At 40.5% G+C, this 24,148-nt stretch overlaps 2 protein-coding genes and 1 long non-coding RNA gene across 3 annotated transcripts in view; 2 read left to right on the forward strand and 1 right to left on the reverse strand.

The window, feature by feature from the left end:
• The first annotated feature begins 3,256 nt into the window (after positions 1–3,256).
• Positions 3,257–6,427, forward strand: LOC118428404. Its single transcript, XR_004832651.1, has 4 exons — positions 3,257–3,392; positions 3,699–3,766; positions 4,954–5,032; positions 6,333–6,427. It is a non-coding gene; the product is annotated as an uncharacterized LOC118428404 (long non-coding RNA).
• Positions 6,428–9,946: 3,519 nt separating this feature from the next.
• On the forward strand, positions 9,947–23,465 carry LOC118429072 (FAD-dependent oxidoreductase domain-containing protein 2-like). The gene is made up of 10 exons (XM_035839430.1): positions 9,947–10,097; positions 13,226–13,899; positions 15,863–16,114; positions 16,481–16,753; positions 17,035–17,201; positions 18,597–18,762; positions 19,215–19,342; positions 20,020–20,130; positions 20,533–20,689; positions 21,228–23,465. Exons 2-10 carry the CDS (start codon positions 13,283–13,285, stop codon positions 21,373–21,375), a joined length of 2,019 nt encoding a protein of 672 aa, XP_035695323.1. The 5' UTR covers positions 9,947–10,097; positions 13,226–13,282; the 3' UTR covers positions 21,376–23,465.
• A 452-nt stretch (positions 23,466–23,917) lies between these two features.
• Positions 23,918–24,148, reverse strand: part of LOC118429073 (homeobox protein zampogna-like) — a gene marked incomplete in the record, with an annotated part of 3,051 nt that continues 2,820 nt past the window's right edge. The window contains 1 exon segment of the mRNA XM_035839431.1: positions 23,918–24,146.

The raw sequence follows: 24,148 nt of genomic DNA on the forward strand, positions 1-24,148 counted from the left end.
CTCGCAAGGTCGCGTGATGCGATGGGGACTCGAGCTCGTCTAAGGTTTAGTGTAGAGGGGTGCGTGATGTTAGCTGGTTTATTTATATCAGTTGTATCTTATCCCAGTCTCTGATAACCCCTATGATGGTCAGGGCAGCCAGTGGTTGTTGTTTCCTGTTTCCTCTATTAAATAGCTGGCGAGTATGTGTTTTCTGGTGGGTTAAACTTTTAAACTTGATTATGGAGGGGAAACATCGTAACCGCCCGTCCGTCCACTCCGTCCGCTTGTCCCTTGACCTCCAGGTCGTTGGGGGGGGGGGGGGTCAAGGTAGACATTAAGATAGAGTATCCAGCAGTATGTAATTCTTTATTAACACGTACAAATAAACTACTATGATTAAATGTTACTCTATACCTTTTGTGATATCATGATTGCCTCTTTCTTATGCCATAAAGTCTGGGCTTGTAGGCCAGATGGGTAGTCTACATGTACATTTCAGACATGTCAAGGGTAGGCTGATGAATTCAAAAGGGCAGAATATGCAGCAAGAAGCACGACGCGCTTCACCTTACTCTCCAAGCAGAGATTTGACTGTAGGTATTTTTGATGTTTTTTAGGCGTTTTTATCATTTTCTTTAGTTTGAACCATTTTCTTTTTGTCTCGCGGCCAAGACGTCAAAACACAGCCGGAGCCTAACCTATGCTTGGAAAGTACCATGTCTGACAGTTTGCATTTTGTGTCTTCAACCCCTCCCCACAACACCCCATTCCCTTTAGAGGCTGCGAGTGTGCTGCGACCACTGAGAGACCAAAGATTTGACAGATCAATGAGTTTCTCTGCTAAAGAACTCAATGTTCTTACGTGTGGGTCTTTTGCTGTCTTTTAAATCAACCTTTTACAAATTGCATCATACCCTGATCATAAGATAAAGGTCAGACAGATAGAATTTTGGTCGCTGTACGGTACGTATACGTCGCTCAGCAATCGATGTCTAGTAGAAAGGGGAGCCAAGCATTTGACCCGCCGAGGCTAAACAGACTTGGAACTTATTTCCAGAAGTCGGACTAGTTTGTGCGCAATAAAAAAAACCTGCCTTTCCTACATACGTGAAGGTAAAAACACACCAAGACGACATTCTTGGCATGAATTGTAAATTCCGAGCCCAGCTGTTCTTTACAATGTCACTAAAACAATGTCACTGAAAACGCCTGTCCAACTCTGCACTTCAGAATATATGGCAGGTGCTGTACAAGTTGACAAGAATTTAATATTTCATTCATCGATGTACTTTTATTAAGTACATCGTTGTATGCACAATGTGGAACGAATCATTTTGGATAATGCTACATTATCAAGTAAGAGCACGTTCTACACTTATACCAAATGGATTTCTGTCCGTGTTGGCTCAAACAACTCCCCTTGTACTCAACAACTCAAAGGTCGCGTATATAGTCCACGTGGTTCCAAACTCTCTGCACTTTGGCTTTAACTCTACATCATATGACCTGCTCTGAGTGGGTTGCGTAAGGCAGACATATATTTGAACAACATATTGTCCTGGCTCGCTAATTTGCATATGTCACATTACGCCGTCTATACATAGCAGGCAGGTAGTGGTGACCCCTCAAGAACTTTGATTGAATTAATGCATATCTATTCAGTTTCTAACAGGCTAGTCTTAATCTTAGCAATATCCCAACTTCTAATATATTACCCTATTGCACTCGTATTACTGGATGCTCCGTCTGTTTGCAATGGGGCATGTACAATTTGTGTGTGTTCGGCTCAAAGCTGAAGTCTGATAGAATAGTACATGTAGTAATATTTCACGCACGCACACAAACACACACACACACACACACACACACGCACACAAACACACACACACACACACACACACACACGCACACACACATGCACACACACACACACATATAGGCAAATACACCCAAGCACACAAATCTATGTAGAATCTATGTCACGTTAGGTGTGAAATGTAAATATGAACATGCAAGTGGTGACAGAACATTTTGCAGCGAAAGGCACGGAAAACAATAAAATGTGCAAGTCATGGTAGTAATGTTGAATTCAGTCAGCGCACTGCCTTTGAATTCTTGTTGTTTATGTCAGCTTTCTTTCTTCGGGTTAAATGACGGCCAGGTGAGAGTCACTACCCACTCGTCGCTATGAAGCTTCACCTGGCGATATTGCTGTATATAACTAGACATATTACCAACATGGTATGTAACCACCGTAACGCTTCCTCTTTCACTTTCACAGAATACGGGCTGCGAGTTTCAGTCACATGAAAACGTTGCTGATGTGATCGGCTGCGGGAGATCCAACCACACCATCTATTGTCTATCTAACGATGTATAAGATTGTTTCATTTGATACAAAATAGTGGCCATGGTATAAGTTTCCAAACCTTCTGACGTCTTTTCACTAACATGTCCCCATCTCATTATTATGTTCTAAGTAAAACTGTCGTTTATATATACTTAGGCAGCATTATTACTATGTTTGGTGGCACAGAAGAAGACGTCAAATCTAGGCTTGGCAAAGCTACTGGTATGTGGCAATACTTGAGAAAATTCTGGCTATCTAAGCAAATCAGTGTACCGTTAAAGTTAAAGTTATTCCAGACTATTGTGATGCCAATAGCCACATATGCATGTGAATCGTGGAAATGCACTGCAGAGGTAACGCCATCACTAGACACTTTCCAACGTAAATGCCTTAGGACAATCCTAGGCATCTCCTGGCGTGACCACGTCACAAATGAAGAGCTCATGCAAAGAGCTAAGGTGGCTCTAGCCAGTGAGACAGTCAGAAGAAGAAGATTGAGATTTGTTGGACATGTATGGCGTCTATCCGACAAAAGAACAACAAAAACAGCTATGTCATGGGCTCCTAAGGGCACCCGCCCCAGGGGCAGGCCTAAAACTACACTAAGACGGACAATCTTGAATGATGGAAGGAAAATGGGTATAAACAGTATGGAGAGCATGGCAGTAGCAGCGCAAGACCGCACGCTTTGGACAAGATATGCTCGACGAGTCGACCAATGCAACAGTGTTGCGGGAGGAACTAAGGTCTAAGGTAAGGAAAACTGTCGTACCTTTATCTAATTTTCTTTAGAAATATGAACTATGTACGTAAGGTGAAATATTTGATATCATATTGCAGATTTGCAAGGGGAATACCAGGACAGGGGGAATATTTGGCGGGGCGTAAATCCCCCTCATCTAATCTTTGATGCCATTGGCTACAGAATCTCTTGCCATTGGTCGATTTTCTCAGTATAAAAGAGGTCTAGGTTTTATTTTTCAGTCAGAGAAACACAAAGTTTCGGACGACGGTATCACCTGTACCAGTCCTTTGTGAACAGTGCGTAGGAGAAAGTCAGGTAGAGTCGTCTTTCAGTTTCACAAGCTTTGAATCACTGAGCATACGCTATCGAGTTCGCTTCCGCCGTGATCAAGTTCCATTGATATCGTGTCTTCGTCGTGATCACTGGCTACCTGCTGTGTATTTACTAGTACCAAGGACCTTGGTATTACTAAGTATGTATATGTAGCAATAGGACAGTGCCTTTATTGTTCAGTTTCCACTCACCATTTCGTATATCGAAAACTAATTATCGTTCAACTGCTCCACGATTTATCACACGCCAGATGAGCTGATGGCATTTTTTTGTATTTGTTGTTTTCAGTTGCCGTCTAAGAGACAAAAGTACTGACCCGCACCCTGTGCTTGACCATTGGGAGAAAGGCACGGCTGGTAAGTGTAATGGTTTGTGGTAGGAAGTCTTTTAAGCTTTTCCTACAGGCTTCGAAACGATGTGGGGTGCTGAAAATCTTATTTTTTCTTCCCAAAAGTAACACATTAACCAGTGTTTTAAACAATAGATGACTCTTCGGGAAGTTTTGAAGGTAATGTGAACCCCCTGGGAAAGTCCCGGGGAAAATACCCTGGGGAAGTTTCTGACGAAGGGCACGGGAATCCCCTCACTGCAAAGCAAATGTTTCGTACATAACAAAGAACACACCTGTCGGTCAACTGGGAATCCGTTGTTTTCCCGTTCTCACTACCATTCAACCATACGTCATTATTGTGTTAGACTAGATCTGTGATAATTCTATGTATATACATATATATGTTTTGTTTTGTTGTGACCTGTACTTAGCTCGGTTGGGCAAAAATTAGCTAGCTGAGGTAACTAAACTAGGCTATGAAAAACGATTTTACTTATAGTGAGTGGAAAACACTACAAGTAAAATCGTTTTTCATAGCCTAGTTGCCTCAGCTAGGCAAAAATGTACAATAAAGACGCGCACACGCACCCACTGACAATCACAAACCCGCATACGCACATACGTATTCGTCTATGTTTATCAATGTGTGTGTGTGTGTTTACACAAACATATATATTCGCACATGTAAATCCAGTGTAGCATTAAAAAAACTTGGAGTTTTTTAAATGGCAGTACGTCGTTTGTGTGGGACACTGTACCGATGATACTTTAACACATGTAACAAAGCTTAGTGGTTTTATTACGCGACTGGATAGAATAGAATCTGTGTAGGTGATGAGAAAAGGGAAAGATGAACTTTCAAAAATTGACGTGCAAGTCATGAATGTTGCATTCAGTCGGCTCATTGCCTCACATCCTGTTGTTTATGCTAGCTTACTTGATTAAATGACGGCCAGGTGAGAGTCGCTGCCCACTCAGGATTTGAAGCGTCACCTGGCGATATTGCTGTATATAACTAGACCTATTACCAACATGGTACCTTAACAGTTTCTCTTTCGCCTGGATTTGCGTTGCCCCTAGCCCTGCACTTATAATTGGTTGACTTTTGTCAACTGCAGCATACGTACTCGGTAATTTATAGCCACCGAAAGTGGAAGCATATACGTGTCACTGAAACACTTACACTAAGTTACAGCTTTGTGCCATTCACAGCGCAGACGACGAAAGCGATCACAGCACTCCGGTCGTGTCCTCTTCAAGCTGCGTTATCAACTTAGTCCTCGGATCCAGAGTGAGTTATTCAAAAACTAGTAGTATATGGATCGTTGATCGCAAAAGTATACTGGCTGTGTCCGAACGTTTTAGGAATTTTACTTTTCTTGGCATGACCTGGCGTTGCTTCCAATCGGCCATTCCTTGTTTGGACAGATCATTAAGTTGAATGCAGGTGTAACAGACGGCCTTCTTAACTCTTTAGCAGGTCATATGCAGCATCTTGAGCACAATGCGATTAAGCTAGTGTCTATGTCGGATATTTGGTCAACTAATTTTGCTTGTCGTCCCCAGGTAGTCTTGCTTTCACTTTTCAACCAGGGGAGACCGAACATGAAAAACATGTCTTCGATTTGATTGGCTGTTGCTAGTCGTACGACATATTTTCATCCAATAGCGTTTATGTACGGCAAGGGCTTCCTGAGTTGCGTTTCGAGTAGAACGGCTGAAAGAGCTGGGTACCTCTACCTTTCTCGAAAGTTAAAACATTTGCGCCCCTACTGTACATCACTTTTGAACGCCGGCCGTGTACATTTATCAAACTAAGGCCATGTTGATTTGATTATATGGATGACATCCTCTGGGAACTCCAAAACTGATGCGAGCGAGCGAATAAAAAAAAGCTTGGCAAAAAAAAAAGTTGCCTTCAGTATGAAATCAAAGTGGCCAGGAAGGTTGAACATAGGACTAAACACACATAGTATGGTATACCAACAGTTAGGTGTAGAGACAAGTACATCATACGGGTGCAAAACAGTTTTTTTTCTTCTTGGACCTATTCGAAAAAAAAAACAGACCTGAAGAAATCAGAGGAACAGGTACAAAATGTCAGCAGGCATTTGGGGTCTTACTGGGGCCCAAGAAGACAACAAGAGCGAAGTCAAGTAGAGTTTATAGTCAATTGTACCATGTCCAGGTTCAGGTCCGGACCTGTAAATGATCCTCTGGACCTGAATTTTCTGTACTGGTACCTCCCCCTACCAACAATAGATATTTTTCCTTCTGTCCTTTCACATCTTATTCTTTGACTTTAGATTTATTTTGGCATTCTATGGCCTTTGTTATCTGTTTTCTGATCCTTTTTTTTCAATCTATGGAATATTTGTGCTCATTTTACAGCTGCTTTGCACAATTTATTGTGTGGTCAAAAACTTTTTTTTTTTTTGGAAATGGCCTAAAATTGGTGCGAGCGTGGATGTCATCCATATAATCAAATCAACATGGCCTAACCGATGAAAAAAAACTGATATTTTACAATTCTGTAGTCTGTAGGGTATTCGCTACGTGTGACGACAGAGTGCGTTTTTTTTACCATACAGAAATTAGCTTTGAGGAGGCTTAGCAGAGCAGGGAAGCGATCACGAGTGGAAGAGTATCTATCACGGTGCTCAAGGTAGACGTGGCCGCAACTGGTAATAGAGGTCATCTAGATCTGGTGAGTAAAACACAGACTGTATCTACTGACTTTGACACTTTTAATCAAAATAGCAAAAGTTGCAAATCGGTTTGAGTGCAAATTTCTTTCCAATTCTCTTGGCTAACAGACTTTTAAGTGCTGCTCCAGACAAACTTATTGATTCAACCATATTTGCTCTTCTTTGATCATGAATTCACATATTTTCGTATCATAGGCACATGTACTTCAGGTTTGTCTTAACGTTTGTCATTATTGATTGTTTTATTTTTCAAAATATGGCTTACAATGGTGCATATCAATATTATATTTCAGAAACCGATTAATGTAAGACATACCAGAGGCAGGGTGAAGCTGACATCGCAAGGCAAGAAACCAGGCAAGAAATTCAAGCATAAAAGTGTGGAACTAATACGCACCGGCTAAGCAACCAACAAGTCATCATGGCTGAGATAAAAATGATTGAGACAACGTCCTTTACATTGATGCCTGAGTTATTAGATGATATCGGGGCGGAGGCCTTGAAGCATCTCTCTAAGAAGGAGGCTGCAAAAGCCTTAGCAAAAAGAGCATGCTTGGAAATGGGTGATGATGTGATCATAGGGGGAGGGAAAGAGGTCGCTAAACAGAATAGCAAAACTATTGGCTATTTTTTCGAGCCTCTGCTAGAAAACCCTGCCGCTACTGCGGTGGGGTTGACTGTGGGAATTGAAGCCGCAAGTTTTCTATGGGCCAGTAGAGATGTGATTATTGAATTAAACAATGGGGCCATTTCTGGTGGTGATTGTGCCAAAGAGATCGGCAAAAATGCGGTGTCATCCGTTCTGTCAGGAAGTGGGTCCCTTCTGGGGGCCAGCATCGGTCAGGTGGTGATACCTGTGCCAGTTGTGGGGGGCGTTGTAGGCGGAGCGGTCGGAAACCTCTTGGGCAGGTTTACTGCAAAAGGGATATTTTCCTAAATACTATGTTTCGGAGACCGGACAGTTTCGGAGACATGAAAACATAAAGCCCCCAAACAAACCGGATTGAACATATTGGCACTCCAGTACAGAAATACACAAGTTTGTTCCCCTCCTAGCAAACCATTTCCCCCTGGGAATGATCATTTCAAAATAATCACCCAGAAAGGTTCCACATAGATTAAAACTGCTGAATTGAATGGTGTTTGCAATTCATTACTGTTATAATAAAGTTCAAGTATATAATTGTTCTCAAATGAAGCGAAATTCCGCTTTAGTTGCCAAAACATTCCTATACGGCATTCAGATCCACCCGTGAAACATAAAACACAGCAGTTAAAAAATATAAGAAAAACAAAACAACGCCCGGCGTAGACTCACGTTTCCTGGCAGACTAAAATCATTTGATTAAAGATGTTAACGGATCAAATGCCACCGGGGACAAGTACCACCAATTGTATGACTTTCGCCTCCCCATGGTGCCAACTTGGACCTTATCTGGACTGGCGATCTAAACTTTGACACCCTAGCTTTAAGTTGGCAATGATTCAAATCATTCAGTCGTACTGTATGCGGTTGTCAGTTGTGTGTTTTCTTTTTTAGCAATATGAAAGTTGAAATACGCTTGGATCAAGGCGAAACCATATGTCCGTTTTGAAATAAATTACGTTTGGCATTCTAAAAGGAACATTGTGTAGAGTACTATAACCTAGATCTCCTTTACTTAATACTGTTTCCTTACAAAAATATGTAACGTTGTGTGAGGTGGCATGTAGAAAAACCCTACATTTTCTTCTTCATGTATGATGGTGTTTTCTCTAGATCTGTCAATAGCCTATGTCTCATCAATACATAGCTCACGGATATCAGTATAGACGTTTCCTTCTCCAATTCTAAAGGAAATTGGAAGTTTTACTATGAATGGAAATGGTATTTTGATGATTATGCTCGTCTATTGTATTTTCACATTTTATTGCATGTCTTGGTGAAAGGGTTTGACGTCTTGTGGTTCACGTTTGGATGTATATGTAGCTAGCTGGACAAAAATGCGATTTTGATAATTTTTCAGGCAGATTTAACTATAATACATGTACACATACAAAATAGCCTTATTCTCGGAGGATGCAATAGCATGCATTGTGTTGTGTTAGCTGAACTTATGCATTGACGTAATTATCATAAGCATATCGAATATTGAACGTGCAAACGTTAGACGAACATGTGAATAGATGATACTTCATTATACATTGCCATGAATATGACATAATCTTTTGACATTTTATTAGCTTGCAGTGATGTATGACATCTACCAGTATTTCTCCTGTGACGAATATACATGTATTACTAGTATGTTGTAATCGAGAGTCTTTTTTTGTGAACCTGCTCATGTTACGTTGACGTTAGTAGCAGCCCGATTTGGGTCAACTCATAGCCCGTATGCACTACTGTAAATGCAGAAATGTTCGCGGTGGATTAATGTTCGCGGTTTTCGCGGTGACCACTTCACGTCGGAACATTTTTCTATAATGATATTAGATTGCAGTCTATGGTGTTACCGCGAAATTAAATCCACCGCGAAAAGTCCTTTTTCCCGCTACCGCGAAATTAAATCCCCGCGAACTTAAATGCATTTACAGTAATATCTAACTACCCGTGAAACTGGTGCATTAGAGCTCATGAAAATACGGACGAGTGGTAATTTGAGGGCAATGTTATGTGATTTCAAGTTATATGCAAATAGCTTCTAGTATCAGTACAGTAGAAGCCAGTTAATGGCACAACGGATAACTGCACACTTCTGTTGATTGCACGGAATCCCAAAGTCACGTAGTGATGCGGCCCAGCTGAATAACAAATATAAGTTTATTGCAAATTCTTGCCCGAGGGCTAATTGCAAGTGACCAAAAAATGACAGAAAAAATGGCAAACAGTATAGTAAGCAACTACTGTAGTCTTATTGGGTTTGACTTCTTTTTCTGAGACAGTGGAAGACGAAAGATCCCACTTATTCTGCAATGTGTGGGTTTTGCGACGTTAAAAGGAGAGTATACGTAACGTTAGTAGTAGTTTTATTTTTGTCTGTAAACGTGGAGAGGATGGAATTTGTTGGCTTTGTTTAGCTTTTTTCTCTATTATGTAATGGCAAATCAAATGGCATAAGACAGTAACATAAGCTGGAGAATGAGTTTAGCCGGCAGAGGAGTGCTTTGATCTGCTTGGAGATTAATGGCAAATGGGGAGTGCAAATAAACGGCTTCTATTGTACTTAGAGTCACAACGACGCCTAGCGGTTTGGTGAAACACTACAGATTTGTGTTGTGATGTAACGCGGAACATTAAAGGCTCTGATTAGGGTTAAGGGAGTTCTGATATGGCTCTTTTTAAGTTGCTACAGTTATCAAATAAACGACAAAGGGAGGAAAATGAAGCACATTTAACTTAATTGAGGAGAAATTCTGTATGATTGGAGAATTTCTGACAAAAAATGTGACAATCATGAAAATGGTATCTGCAAACACTCTCCCAACATCCTCAGAAACCCTACTCGGACCCCAGTAAAACGCAGGCGGAAGTAAGTGTGGGTGTAAATACTAGTAGTTAGTAGTTCGCGGAGCTGTTCCACATTCTCAGAAGAAGCCAGGCAGTCAACACACGGTGACGACCTGAAGTTATGAAACTGGTTTGTACATAGGAACAGTCTTCAACTTAAGGTGAGTCGTGTAAAACCTGAAATGAACTCTCTTACTCTCTCATTGTTTAGTTGAGAAGTTTTTGAACGCCTTTTCCTTGTCCGGTCGAGGAAAAATGCGTTTGTGGGGTGGGGGGGCACTGACATATGGGAACTCTTTCGTCCCTGTTGCTTTGAGTTATCTTTAAAATAAACATGTTATCGAACCAATGAAATCATTAAATGTCGTTTTTGAAGGTTTACAATCATAGGCGGTTTGTTGCTGCTTTTAGTATTGAACACTTCCAAACGAAAACCAGGCTACAGGGCCTCAAGTTACGTAAACGTTGAAAAGTTAGTAGTCTTATCATAATATGGCCGGTGGGCAACCACAGACCTATGGCCATATGTTACGCACGACTGTCAACTAAGTTCAATTCAAAACTTGCAAATGGTTTACAAACGTTTAATATGTCCTTGTTACTGCATCAAAAATGCCACGTGGGACATTGATACTGAACTTTGAAGTACATAGCGCCTGTCTAACTCTTAGACACTGTCTTGTGTCTTATTTCCAAAGGTTTAAAATTAGTAGCCCCAATAGAGTAATAACATGGTTTTGTTCTGTCCCTGGATTCCATCAACTGTCACTTTATACCGTTTGTGTAACAATCTGGGCTTAGAATTAATTTGTGCAGCACAAGGACCATAATCAAGTATCATTTATACCCCCATTCCACTGGGACGGCGCTCTCGCGGCGCTCTCACGGCGATGGCAAATTTGACCATCGCGGTGAGAGCGCGGTGGGATCGCCAAGGTCGCCATGGGAGCGCGGTGAGAGCGCCGTGAGAGCGCCGTGAGAGCGCGGCGGGAGTGCCATCGCGGCGAGAGCGCCGTCACCACGGCGATGGTATGGAGCCCTGCCATACCATCGCCGTGAGAGCGCCGAGGATGGCGATGCAACAATGATCGCCATGAGAGCGCCATGAGAGCGCCAAGAGAGCGCGGTGAGCGCCGATAGGGCTAAACAATGGTATATGATAGGCCCCATTCCACTAGGACGGCGATCTTAGATTCTTACCACGCTCTCGCTGCGCTCTCAACTATAGTTCATGGAGTCTTTATTCTTGAAGAAGTATATTTTGATGAATGTTGCTGTCAAATCATACTTTTGTGTCATGAATCACTTCCTAATTAAAATCATGGGTAAAACAAATTAGACAACTACACATATGGTGCTTTATTCAGCGTTTCGAGTCACAGGATTACTCCAGATTAGATATAACACAAATTGACGAGAAAAAACTCGGAGAAATGTTCAAAATGTACAATGAATTAAACTGAGATGGAATAATCAAGAACACAAGGGTTTGTTATGTGTTATTTTTAAATGTTAACAGAATGACATTTTAGTTTTCATGTTCTTAACCTGTAGATTGAGATTATAGAAGACTTATTTTCAATAGATCAAATCGTTTCACTATTCTATAATTTACGATAATAACCTGGCATGATTATGATATTCATTTTGAACAAGTTACATGGCAAATTCAATTTTAAAAAACAGCAAGTCAAGCGTATAGATAATCTTAGACTCACGCTGAACGACTCTACAGTGAGCAAAATTGGATTTGTTTACAGCCTTGATTTTGTAATTTAAAATTACGTAAGACGTAAAAGTATGACTTGAAATACAATAAAATACACAAAAGATAAGAAATCTCGTTCTTTATCTCTGAAATTCGTTGAGTAATCTTTAAAGTTCTTGGCAGCCCATAAAAATTGCTGTCCTTTGAGTTTTCTGTCGCGCTGGGAGCGCGCTGGCGTCGCAGGAGAGATTCCACTAGAGCAGCTTTTTCTGCCATCGCGGCGCTCTCACGGCGATGGGGCAAGTTTGCCATCGCCGTGAGAGCGCGGTGAGAGCGTCGTCAAGTGGAATGGGGGCCTTACTTTAATTTCTCTATGAACAATACTGTAACTGCAAATAGAACTTTTGCAATGTGGTGGTAATTATCACATGACCTAATTAATATACTGAGCTTACAGTGAAGGATACTGAGGTGGCACATAGGTAGCCATCCTTGTGAAGTTAACATTCAGGAAGTGGCATCTATCCAAGGGGACATAAGCTCACCAGAACTGTTGTATAACCAATGATATTCACATAAGCGTATGTTACACAATCTCTTGCTGCCATGGGGTAATTGTCTAGAGGCTGAGCAGACAGGTGGGCTGCTAGTGTGACTTGGTGCAACATGTTATTATCTAGTCCACCTGTTAATTCTCCTAGATATGAATGTCTTCACCAGGCTAATCAGCATAACATTATTCACCTGCATGGACATTTCTGGATACCTAAAATGTGATGGTTACATGTTTCAGTGACCCTGAAAACAAGTCACTCTTTGACAGAAACCTTTTCGCCAAGTCCCAATCTTATTTTAAGTCTCTGCCTCTCTCCTCTCCATTCTTTCCTTCATTAGAGAATTACTTGTTCTACATTCTTTCAAGATTGAAGAAACAAAATTTTCCTGTTTTGCTAGAATATGAGTTAGCAGGTTTGGACATATTCAAGTCTTAAATGGGAGTAAATCAAGTTACTCTGCCAGTATGGGGCCTGCATACTAATGAGGCTCAGGTTGAACCTGGCATTATAAAGACACCATTCACCTGGCCTCAGGCTTCTACATATGATAGGATTTCCATTGTTCTTTTTGCAACGTGTCCTACACTCCTTGGCACACCTGCATTCTTTCACACACCTTCATTTTTTTATCCTAAGTCCTGTTGGTGCCGTGTCTTATAATTACTGGTAAGTTCGTGTATGTTATAATATCTGCAGGTACACACACACACAACACACACTGTGACACACACACTTGAGGTTTGAGGAGTACATGTTGACATATGAGAAAATAACAATATTTTGCCTCTCTGTGTGTGGCCTTGTTGATTACACAGTTATTTTGTATATGTATATTAAATGTATATTCCACAAGATGGCTGACATGGTATTTCCAGATATGAAGCTTTTTATTTTGCATGTGACTTTCAATAATTGAAGAAAATTGTAGTCATTGTCAGTGGTAAGTCTGTCAGTGTTTTATATTTTTTTTTCACTTTAGTCCCAGAAAGTTTGACATCACATATTTCTTTTGTTTAACTTACAGAACCAGAAATCAGACTCATAAGACTACAGATTGATCGTTCCCATCTTGCCTACCATCATGGCACACCCTCAGCATGCCAAGCTTCTAGCCATCGCTCTGCTTGTCGTGGCGGCTCTCCCTCCATGCCTTCAGCAGTCCTTTCACGACATTCCTCTTGTCAGCGTTCAGTCAGGAGAAGACATACCTGCCGAACCCCTCGGCAAGGAGGGTAGCGCAAAGCAAGGTTTTGACGTCTACCACGATTACCTCGTCATCGGCGCTGGCCTCGTCGGGGCTGCAGATGGGGTCTATCTGGAGCGGGCGGGACGAGACTACCTGATCCTGGAGCGTGGGATGGGCGCGGGAACATTCTATACGCAGTACCCGCGCCACCGCAAGCTGATCAGCATCAACAAGCGCAACACGGGCAAGACCAACAAGGAGTTCAACATGCGGCACGACTGGAACTCGCTGCTCAGCGACGACGACAGTCTGCAGCTCCGACACTACTCCAAGGAGTTCTTCCCCCCGGCGGACATCCTGGTGCAGTATCTACACGACTATGCCACCAAGCTGAAGCTGAAGGTGCAGTACAACACTAACGTGCAGGGGGTGTCCAGGGTGGCCAACCACTCCGCCATCGCCAAACATCTCTTCATTCTGCGCGACCAGGCAAACCGCACATACGCATGCCAGTAAGTAACACTGTTCTGATGATTATAAAGACTTTTTACTGCTTCTTACTTAGGCCTTTGCTTTAAAAAAAATTAAATGGCAATAAGCACATTGTACCTGAGGTTGTGCGAAATTGAAGTAATGGCCCAGGACCGCCTAGGGTGGCGCCGAATGGTGTGGAAAAGATGCCAATGCCTTGATGCAGGCCATTCACCAAGCTGAGGAGACCTTACCAAGTATCAAGTAAAAAAATAAGTACTGTATATATCCGGTAGCATGATTTTGAATTTGAATGCATCAATCTTTATGTGTATTCCATGATGACCTTTAGGCTTATGTACAACATGTTCCATTGTGGTGACTATTACATCAACAACATTTCTACCACTTGCCTACATGTTACCTAAAGCCAGGACATTCATTAAGCAACACTTCTTATGTAAGTCTAAAGGCAGGTGGTGCTTTTCCTATCCTTCCCACGCTGCGAGCTGTCTGTTTTATGAAAGTGTCCTTGTGGGAGAGACGTCAATCCTTGTTGCCATGGCAACGCAGACTAATTTGAGAGAAAAAAAGCTTCAAATTTAATTAAGGAATGACTTCAGGATACCTGTGTCCTTGGAAGGTAAACACTGTGGGAACATAGAAATGAGTATGTGTATATTGGAATTATAATGTCAACACTTAGTCCTCGGGCCCTTTAATTACTAAGACCCAGCCACCTCCCCTTGTGGCAGTATTTTTCAGTAGGAATGTGTACAGTATGTCAGTAGGTGGTGGTTTATGCTGATAAAATGGTTCTATTGCTCTTACTTAAGACAAACAACTGCTCTGGTCCATGGGAGCTCCTCAAATAGAGCGGCAAAATCTAATTTGCAGTCTGGGGCGTGTGACGCCATATTTACCTTGCCCAGCAGCAACTGTTAGTTTTGTGCACTCTAAAATACACTGTAACTTGTGTAAGGAACTAAAAGTTTTGTGGTCATGTTTGTCAGTACATGTTTTTGTATTTACAAACAGGCTTGGATATTGATGGGCTGATTCTAATATTGCAAGAATAATTCTTATGTATTATTGATATCATACTAGTAGTTTGTCTGGGGTATATGTCAAATGGTGTACTGAAACCTTTCTTAAGAAACTGTCACTTAGATGGATAATGGTAGCCCTTGTGTAAATATTGTGTGTATACTAGTATGGCCCACTGTCAACTTCACACACATGGATTATAAAAGGTGGAAGTGTGCTGTACGGGGGCTAAAACAAACTATTTACATTCAACTCAGTTCACTACCTACTATTTGCAAGCTTCCATTGTTTTGTGTCTTAAAGTTAAATACTTTGGAAAATGTGGTACTGTATAAAGAATTCATATTTGTACATGTAGTTAAAAATTGTACCATGTGAAATCAAAACAAAATTCAAATCCTATTTTGAAAACAAATCTCAAAGTCTATTTTTTGAGTGCTACCACATTCACTGCTGTTTCAAAATAAAGAAAATAAGACATAACATTATCAATAAAATGAGCATTTTTTTGTTCAAGTACAATATAAAAACATGTACAAAATATACTAGTATTCAGTTTTTGTTACTGGCAGAAAAGTGGTTCAAGTTTGAATTACAAAACAATGTACTGAAAACATTTGAATGAAAGAGTAAGATATTCAGAAAAACAATTTCCTTGGTCATTTGAGACTTGAGTTGAGAAGTCAAACCCAATAGAACATGGTCAGGGGTATAGTTTTGTTATACACTAAGAAGTCAGCTTTTTGCATCAACGATTTGTCAGTGAATTTTAGCTGTTTATCTGGTTCCGTCCAATAACCTTAGGAGAGTCCACACAATCGTAACCAATGGAATAAACAACACACACACAGGTTTCAAAACTGGAATCATACACTGAATTTTATTCACAACTACAAACATGTACTACATGTATATAGAACAAGATTGAAGTGAATTGTTTTGTTGTGCTCTTGTCAGAACCCTGATCGTGGCCACCGGAGTCTGGGTCCCCAACGTACCCAAGATGCAAGGCCTGGAGCACACCGTGGGGTACGAGGACATGTCGCTGGATCCGGAGGATTACGAGGGGAAGACCGTTCTGATCCTCGGGCGCGGGAACTCTGCCTTCGAGACGGCCGACCACATCATGCACGCCACCAACCTGATCCACATGTTCGCCCGCAGTCGCGTCAGGCTGTCATGGGCCACGCACTACGTCGGAGACTTGAGGTAATAGCCAGGAACATTTTTACTGAAACAGTCAAACCTGTACAAGTGCCAACCTCATTATGAAGACCACCTTGCCAATGTAATCACCAAATATGGTGATCCCTTAAAATAACTTTTCCTATGGATACAAGCAATCATGTCCATAGTGATCACCTGTCTACATACAGATGTAGACAGAATTTTATTGGTCCTCTAATTGGTCGTCATGAGCAGGTTTTGACTATACCCCTTTATAATGCAATAATTCAACAGAGATGCTGTTATCATAATGCTATTGATAACATGAGGAGCATTGATAAAAAAAAACATTCAGGTGAAGAGAAGTGCTATACAATTATATTCTTTTGTTCATCACGTCCTGTCCAGGGCTATCAACAATGGACTACTGGACACCTACCAGCTGAAGTCCCTAGATGCAGTGCTGGAGGCTAACGTGGAAAAGATGAGAGTTGTGAACGTCGATGGAAAACTCTACCTGGATGTCTATGATGAGGATGAAGATGTTCCAGATGGGGAGGACGCTGAGAGTGACTCTAATATTCCACCCAAGATCCCCACTGACAACTTCGCAGCACGTGAACCTTACGATATCATCATTCGTGCACTGGGCTTCAAGTTCGATGACAGCATTTTTGATGAGTAAGTGTCAATCTGCAAAAATCTGTTGTGATTTTTAAGATGGAGAACATGTACTTCTTTTGATAAACATTGTGTTCCATTTCATGCTAGTAACAATAGTACTTCAATAGTACTCACATTGTGTATGATTTTAACTTGTCCATTGAAACATCATATTAAAGAAATTGTCAAAGCATTGTAAATATTCAACCAGGATACATGTACTTCAGTCCCAGCCTGTGATTGTAAACATGTATTCGTTGGTCCAACAGTTGATGAGTTTTTTTGTGTTTTTCTCCCAGAACCACAGCTGTAGAGATGGGACGGAACAGGAAGAAGAAGTACCCAACCATCAAGCATAACTACGAGTCCAGTAATGTTCCCGGCATGTTCTTTGCCGGCACCTGTACACACTCGCTGGACTTCCGCAAGTCTGCAGGGGGATTTATCCACGGCTTCAGATACACAGGTACGTGCATGCGGTTAAAGACCATCTTCTTCTTAGCTTAAAGAGCCCAACACACTCACAATATGGCGATATGCTTACGCCAAAAAGCAGTTACTCAAGCAACTGGGTATGGTTTTGGAAACGGTCAGACCTTTCAACTACTATCCAGATGTTTTCGTCACTGACACAGAAGAGATCTTATTGGAGAGGGTTTATATATCCTAGCTGTAAATCGATAAGTTAAAGAGATCTAGTTGAAAAACAGGTATATCCTAACTATGAATCAATATGCAAAAATGATTGGAAGACAATTTTTCAAAGGTCCAAAAGCTTATGGGGATATGCTTGTTTTTATGTTTGAGCCTTTATTTATTCATGAAGAACTCAAATTTGTCTGCTGGCTGTACATTGAGGTCATGGGGGAAGAGGTAAAGGTGAGATTAAAATGTAACAGAGATAGGCATGATTAGGTAAATTAAATCATACCCATACACATAGATGGTAGTGCAAAAGCACATATCAAAATAAATGGTCTGTGTTCGTTAATGCCTTCTCTCTCATCACTTATCAATAATCTTACGTTTGTTAGGCACATTAAAAAGACATAACTTTACAATATTTCAACACAATGCATCTGCAAATCTATCTCAGAAAGATCCATTGTTTAAAGTTGGAACAAAAGCACTTCATAAACGGTTAACCAGTAATTCCTTGTTATCAAGGTCATTGTGTTGGTATGCAGGATCTAACTGTTGTACCAACACGGCCTCACTGCATCCTTGTTTACAGTCACACACGTGCCATGTAAACGTTTCTCAGGCCCTGACCAGGATATTGCAGCAGTGAGGCATGTCCCTCTGATGTGACTAATGCCAGCGTATATCAACAACAAACTCTATGTCACTTCAAATGGGATCCTTATGGTGTCATGTGTTACTGGTACATGTACATGTTAAGTTACTAAATGTAATCTGAACATGTTTCTTGTGAACATGAGGAAGAAAAAGACTGTTAAAGCTCTTAATGCACCATATAATCACTTATCAACTTGGCATAGATATGTTACCTAAGACTGTAGGTACAGTCAGACCAAGGAGGTTAAAGAGACTGACTACACATTGTACTTTCCACACTGCACAAGATAACTTTGACAACATTGAGTCTTTTGGCTCAGTGTCAAGTCTGACTGGATGGTCCTTTTAATCCTCCAAACGATCATCATCTTTTGTTGTTCTTGTAACTACATCCTAGACTGTATCTATATTATAGACTAATCATAATGATTGTGAATATGGCTGTGCAGTGTAATAAGGTAGATTCATTACGAGACAAAATCCCCCCCCCCCAAAAAAAACAGTGACTTTGTTTTTCCCAATACATCCCTATAACCCTGTACCAATACTGTTGTTCCTATAGCACGAGCCATGTTCCACCTGCTGGAGTGGCGTAACCATGGTGTCCCCTGGCCCTCCGTCAGCCTCCCCACCACCCAGCTGCTCAGTACCATCGTCAAGCGGCTCAACGAAGGCTCAGGGTTCTACCAGATGTTCAGCGTACTGGGGGACGTCATCATTCTAAAGAAGTGAGTGTCTTAGAGAGAAAAGGGCTTCCTTTTTTTGAGTTAATATTGACTACAATGTACATAATCACATGAACACATGCATTTTTGTTTTTGTCTTCTTTTTTTTTAACACTTTAAAGTTACAAATCCCATTTCATCATTTGCTTATAAAAATTGAAAATTGTGGCTGTTGTTAGTGTGTTTGCCAAAGTCCAATGAAAAGAACGACAAACTGATTTCAACACTTCCAAGCAATCTTTGAACTGTTCCTATCAGTTCTTGGAACTGTTGCAAAGTTCTTGCATTTGGCCTATGTTCTTTGAACCGTTACTAAGTTCTTTAAACAGACTAAGTTTTTGGAGCTGTTCCAAAACTCTTGTCACTTTAAAAGTGAATAGTATGTAGAATGTGTACATTAAGTGTTCTATACATAGGACTGTCAAAATGACACTCATTCCCCCATGTGTCTACAGTGGTGGAACCTCCTTTGTGTACCTGGAAGAATTCCCCATCCGTCTGCTGCCTGCTCTGCCTAAGGTCGCAGGGCACGACGGCGAGCAGTTCATAGTGGTGGCGCTGGAGTATGGCAAGAACTTTTCAGGTGGGCAGCCATGTCAGGGTTTAACAAGTTTTCTAAAATTCACTTATCCTATCGGGCAAGTACATACAAAATTTACCAAACTTGCTTTCTGCTTGCCCCAAAATTTAACTAACATTTTTTACCATGTATTTTGATGTGCAGCAATGGAATTGTTTTATTATTGGCTCTATTTTTCTGTGTTGACCAATGCATGATGCGGAACTGTGATAAGCAATAAGTATACCGAAATCTCATGGAAAAATCTTACTTGCCCTATCGGACAAGTGGGGAAGGACATTCACTTGCCCGATGGACACTTTCACTTGCCCGGGACAATCGGGCTAGTGGACTTGTCCAACCCTGCATGTTGAATTCAATAATGTTTATTTCTTTACCACTTGTGCCTAAGCAAGTCTTCCACAAATTTGGTAACTGTAACAGTTTTGTTGACTTCATCATGGTATATGCATGGCTAGTTTTATGTATAAATATGTATTTTGATTTTTGAATTTGAACTACACAATGTGGGTATGTATACAATCACACAACAATTTTCAGTACAAGTGTGCCCATACTTATATCATATCATTTGATGTATATTGTTTGCCAGATCACATCACTTTTAATTTCTTTATGATATATTGTAGAGTCGCTGATGAATTTGAAAGAGATCCATGTGTCTTATACATTTCCTTCAGGCCCCGGTAAGGATATATTCCGACCAGACCGAGCCACAGGGGACCCCAGCGATGCTCACAACTCCAACTTCCTCCACCCTGTCTTCTACCATTACGACAAACTTCCCACTGGTTAGTGTTCATTGAAATACATGTTGGGCTTTTGCTTTTGACAGTAAATTCACATGAGCAAAAAATGCACCAATAACTCTGCACCAATTTATAATTCTGTTGGTTTGAAATGCAGAGAAATGCCTCATTGTTCTGTATGTCATGCATAACTTTTCTATTGACTTTATTACATCATTTGTTGACTGAAAGAGCTGCTACAGGTTTAAAATAGCCCTGAGAAACATTGTACATGTAATTGTATACTCCTAGCAAAGAAAATGGCCCACAAAACAAATTGCTGAGATATGAAGCTCACAGGCAGTTTCTTGCAAAAATCTGACAAGGTTGGAAATTTGATGAAGCATTTTGCTTAGACTGTATGTTTATTAAACTATTTCTGGCCACTTGCCTCTCCACTTGCAGAATCCGACATGTTGGCCCGCCCAGAGAAATGGATCCTGCCCCGCCCGACACACCTGCACCACACCGTGGAGGACTTCCTCACCAGCTTCACGGCTCCCAAGAGTCACATCCTGCCCATCAGGCGCTTCCTGGAGACAAGTCTGGACACTGACCTCAGGTAGGGACAAAGGTTACAGGTTATGGTTCAAATAGGGACAAGTCTGTGAACACTGATATTAGATAAGGACAAAGGTGACAGGTTATGGGTCATAGAGACAAATCTGAACATTGACCTAGGATGGAAGCAATTTGGGCAGGAAGATATGAGTCATTGGAATAAATCTGGACACATACTTCTAGTACATGGATAAATGCTGTTGGTCATGGCGATAAGTCTGAACTCTGACCTCAAAAGTTAGAGGTTATGGTTCGTGGAGATAAGTCTGAAAGTGACCTGAGGTTGGGATAAAGGTTAGAGGTTATGGGTCATGGAGACAAGTCTGACCCGGCCCACAGGAATGCGTAGGAACATGTGAGTTAGCAGTTGTTGGTCATTGACACAAGTCTGAAGCAAGAATGTTTGCTGCCAGTAGATTTATGGCATAAATGTTTTATCAAATGCTACACAAAATAGGACATAAGATACAGTAACAATAACACTGTGTTTTAGTGACACAAGATAGAAAACTCAAAACACATTGTCCATTACTTTCCAGAAACTTCTTTGCTGAATCCTGCTTCAAGATGGCGCTGAAACACCGTAGCGTGCCCCGGGAGTGCCAGGAGCACTACATGCAGGGCCAGGGGCTCATCCCTACAGTCCCCATACTCACACATGCCGTCAAGTCTGGTCTGGTCATGTAGGGCACATGGAGTAGGCTTTCTACAACCTTTAAACTTTAAGCATGATTTCGACCAATTCAATATTTTAGCTTTAGTCCAAACGATATACAGGCTGACTGGATTATGCACAATATAAGCAGTAGTATTCAAGACATCACAGGATATAGAAAACAGTACAATGCCTTATGAGGTGATAGGAAAATATGAAAGAAAATAGTGTATTTTACATGGAAGGGAAGTGTAATTGTGGAGAGTTTGAAGTATTCTGTACAGGTGAGGGTGGTTTTCTACCTTATACCTGTTATGAGAACTGTTACCATATATGTAAGATTATCATAAGACATTACTGGTATTGGTTTATCATATTTAAGCTCAAGGTGCCATCTTCTTTCCCTAGTTCTTTTAAGATTATCCGTAAGGGGGTTGGTAATATATTCAGATCATGTTTTTGCACTTCTCAGTCCTACATGTACCAAACGATGCAGTATGAAAGGGAATGTAAAACAGAGCAAATGTTTATGTGCCACAAGGTGCCTTCTGCAAACAGGCTGCTAGATCTTGCTGCACTCTGTCTATACATGTATTTATTCATTCAAGGATGTTCATGGAAAGTAGTTTTAGATGATCTCAAGTGTTGGTTTAAGTCCTTAGAAGCTGTGCTTGAAACCTACACCGACAATTTAGTTCATAGGGATTTTAGAAAAGGATACTATGCAGTGAACTGGCAAAGAACCAAATATCTTCAGGTACAGAAACAAGAACTCTATGTATTACAGGTGTTATTATGTAAAGGCCTAATGCCTTTGTTTTTGGAGCTTTTACAGAGAACATTCTATTTTTATTCAAAAGTGTGCTTTCAAATTCTTCCATGGTAATTCTTTCAATGTATTCAACACTCAGATGAATTATCAGACCAACAAACAGGTGTAAATGAGAATCATACAAGAAATTCTGGAAAGAAACATTTACTATTCTTTGAAGATGTTTAAAATCAGAATCTCTAAACTACTGAGTATTTGACAAACATTCCTGATATTTCTAGATTGGATGTTTTTCATCATGGAAGCCTTTTGATGAAGTGCTGTAGGGCATTGGTGTCATGATAGGGAATATGATCAACATTCCGACCAGTGTATATGTAAAAGCCAGGTAGTGCTCTGATAGTAACTGAACCATTTCTGGTTTGTAAAATCTAAATCAGTTCAGTCATAAGTTTAGTGGTTGAAGATCTAATTTGTTGAATTATATTTGATGACTTTGGCATAAGGGCTAGCTGTTACATTTGATGGTATTTTAGCATTATATTGTGGGAACCAAGCTTGTAAGCTGCTTGCTGTAGTATTTATGAAAACAGCTAGGGGGTGTTGTTGACAGGAAAAACTTGTTTTGCAACTTTAGAATTGTACTGAACTGAATTTGGGGATGCACAATTGTCTACCAGTAGTTGTTTGAAAAGTGACTGACAGATATAGAGTATGCTGTAATTTCCATTATGGATAATCTTAGTACTGGACCAACAGGAGAATTTAGGTCATTCCATTCAGGCTGATTGTAAGATATTTTGATGGTTGTATATTTTCTGAATCAGTAGAGTTATGAAATTAATGAACCATGTAGTTGTAAGTTTTATACTTCTCCACATACCTTGGAAAAGTGTTTAGAAGAAATAACAGTAGTGTACAATACTGTGTGATACCACAGGTATATACAGTAAGTACTGAACACAGTTGTTCTCTCGAGATTATCAATTGTTGGAACAAATAACAGTACAGTAGGGGACAAAACTTTGAATTGTGCCATCTTCATGCTATTCCAAAAGTAATGTCTTTGTTGACAAGTATTTTGATCAGAACTTGTTATGGTTTCAGTCTTATCATATACCCTTTGTGCAGTGAAATCTTGTATTGCCACCGTGTGGTATTTCCAGTGCTTGTACATTCACAGTATATTCAGCATATCTAAAAATCAGCAAAGTTTATCTGTTACCTTTGGATGATATGGTGTTAGTCAACTTCTTGTATTTTTGTCTCCCCAGAAATAGCACTCTATAAGTATTATGACTCACGTCGGTTTTAAACTGGTGACTCGGGAATAAAGCATGATGTTTTATGGAAGAAGTAGTCATATTTTCATGCCTGGCGACTATTGTAAGGAACTTTTGAAGATAATCAGTATTCAAGAATTCAATTTGAATTGGCAATTCTTTTCAACTAAGTCTTGTCATGAAAGATGAGAGAACTATATTTAACTTAAAAGTACCTCTTGTGAAATTGCCTACAATTTTGATGGCAACAGCTAGGTGGCGCTGTCGGCATATACTATATAGGCAGCTACATGACCAAATCAAAGCTGAAGATGTGCTTTGATACTGATGGTTGATCACATTGATCGAGTTTGTCTACATTGATAAAATTTTTATCCAAAGTACGAAGAACAATATTTAAGGTGAACATGGTGACGAGCTCAATGCTGTAAGTTCATTTTCTTGTGTAGCAGAAATATTGACTTTTTTTTTCCATTCAGCAATTTAAGTATTTACATATAATGGAAAAGGCAAAGAAGCTGATTTTCATGGGACGGACTGTTTTATTGTATGTACATATTGATACAAATGTCATAAGAAATATGATAAGCACTATTCAGCATGTTAGAACACACACAATTGACTTCTAATTCAAAACTTCGTAGATTTGAATTCAAATTTAACAATTTCATCCACGTTGAGTGAAGCTACAATTAGGACTCATGAACACAGCATGCACTTCGCATATCACACATTCATCTCTGGGGGACT

Source organism: Branchiostoma floridae, chromosome 13 (genome assembly GCF_000003815.2).
Source record: "Branchiostoma floridae strain S238N-H82 chromosome 13, Bfl_VNyyK, whole genome shotgun sequence".
NCBI classification, from domain to species: domain Eukaryota; kingdom Metazoa; phylum Chordata; class Leptocardii; order Amphioxiformes; family Branchiostomatidae; genus Branchiostoma; species Branchiostoma floridae.

What these genes read in the sequence shown, in the direction of transcription:
- LOC118429072 (XM_035839430.1), top strand. Translation starts at nt 13,283, where the DNA reads ATGGCACACCCTCAGCATGCCAAGCTTCTAGCCATCGCTCTGCTTGTC. An exon ending in AACCGCACATACGCATGCCA is followed by an intron (nt 13,900 to 15,862) that starts GTAAGTAACACT and finishes TGCTCTTGTCAG; the next exon opens with AACCCTGATCGTGGCCACCG. An exon ending in GACGTCATCATTCTAAAGAA is followed by an intron (nt 18,763 to 19,214) that starts GTGAGTGTCTTA and finishes ATGTGTCTACAG; the next exon opens with TGGTGGAACCTCCTTTGTGT.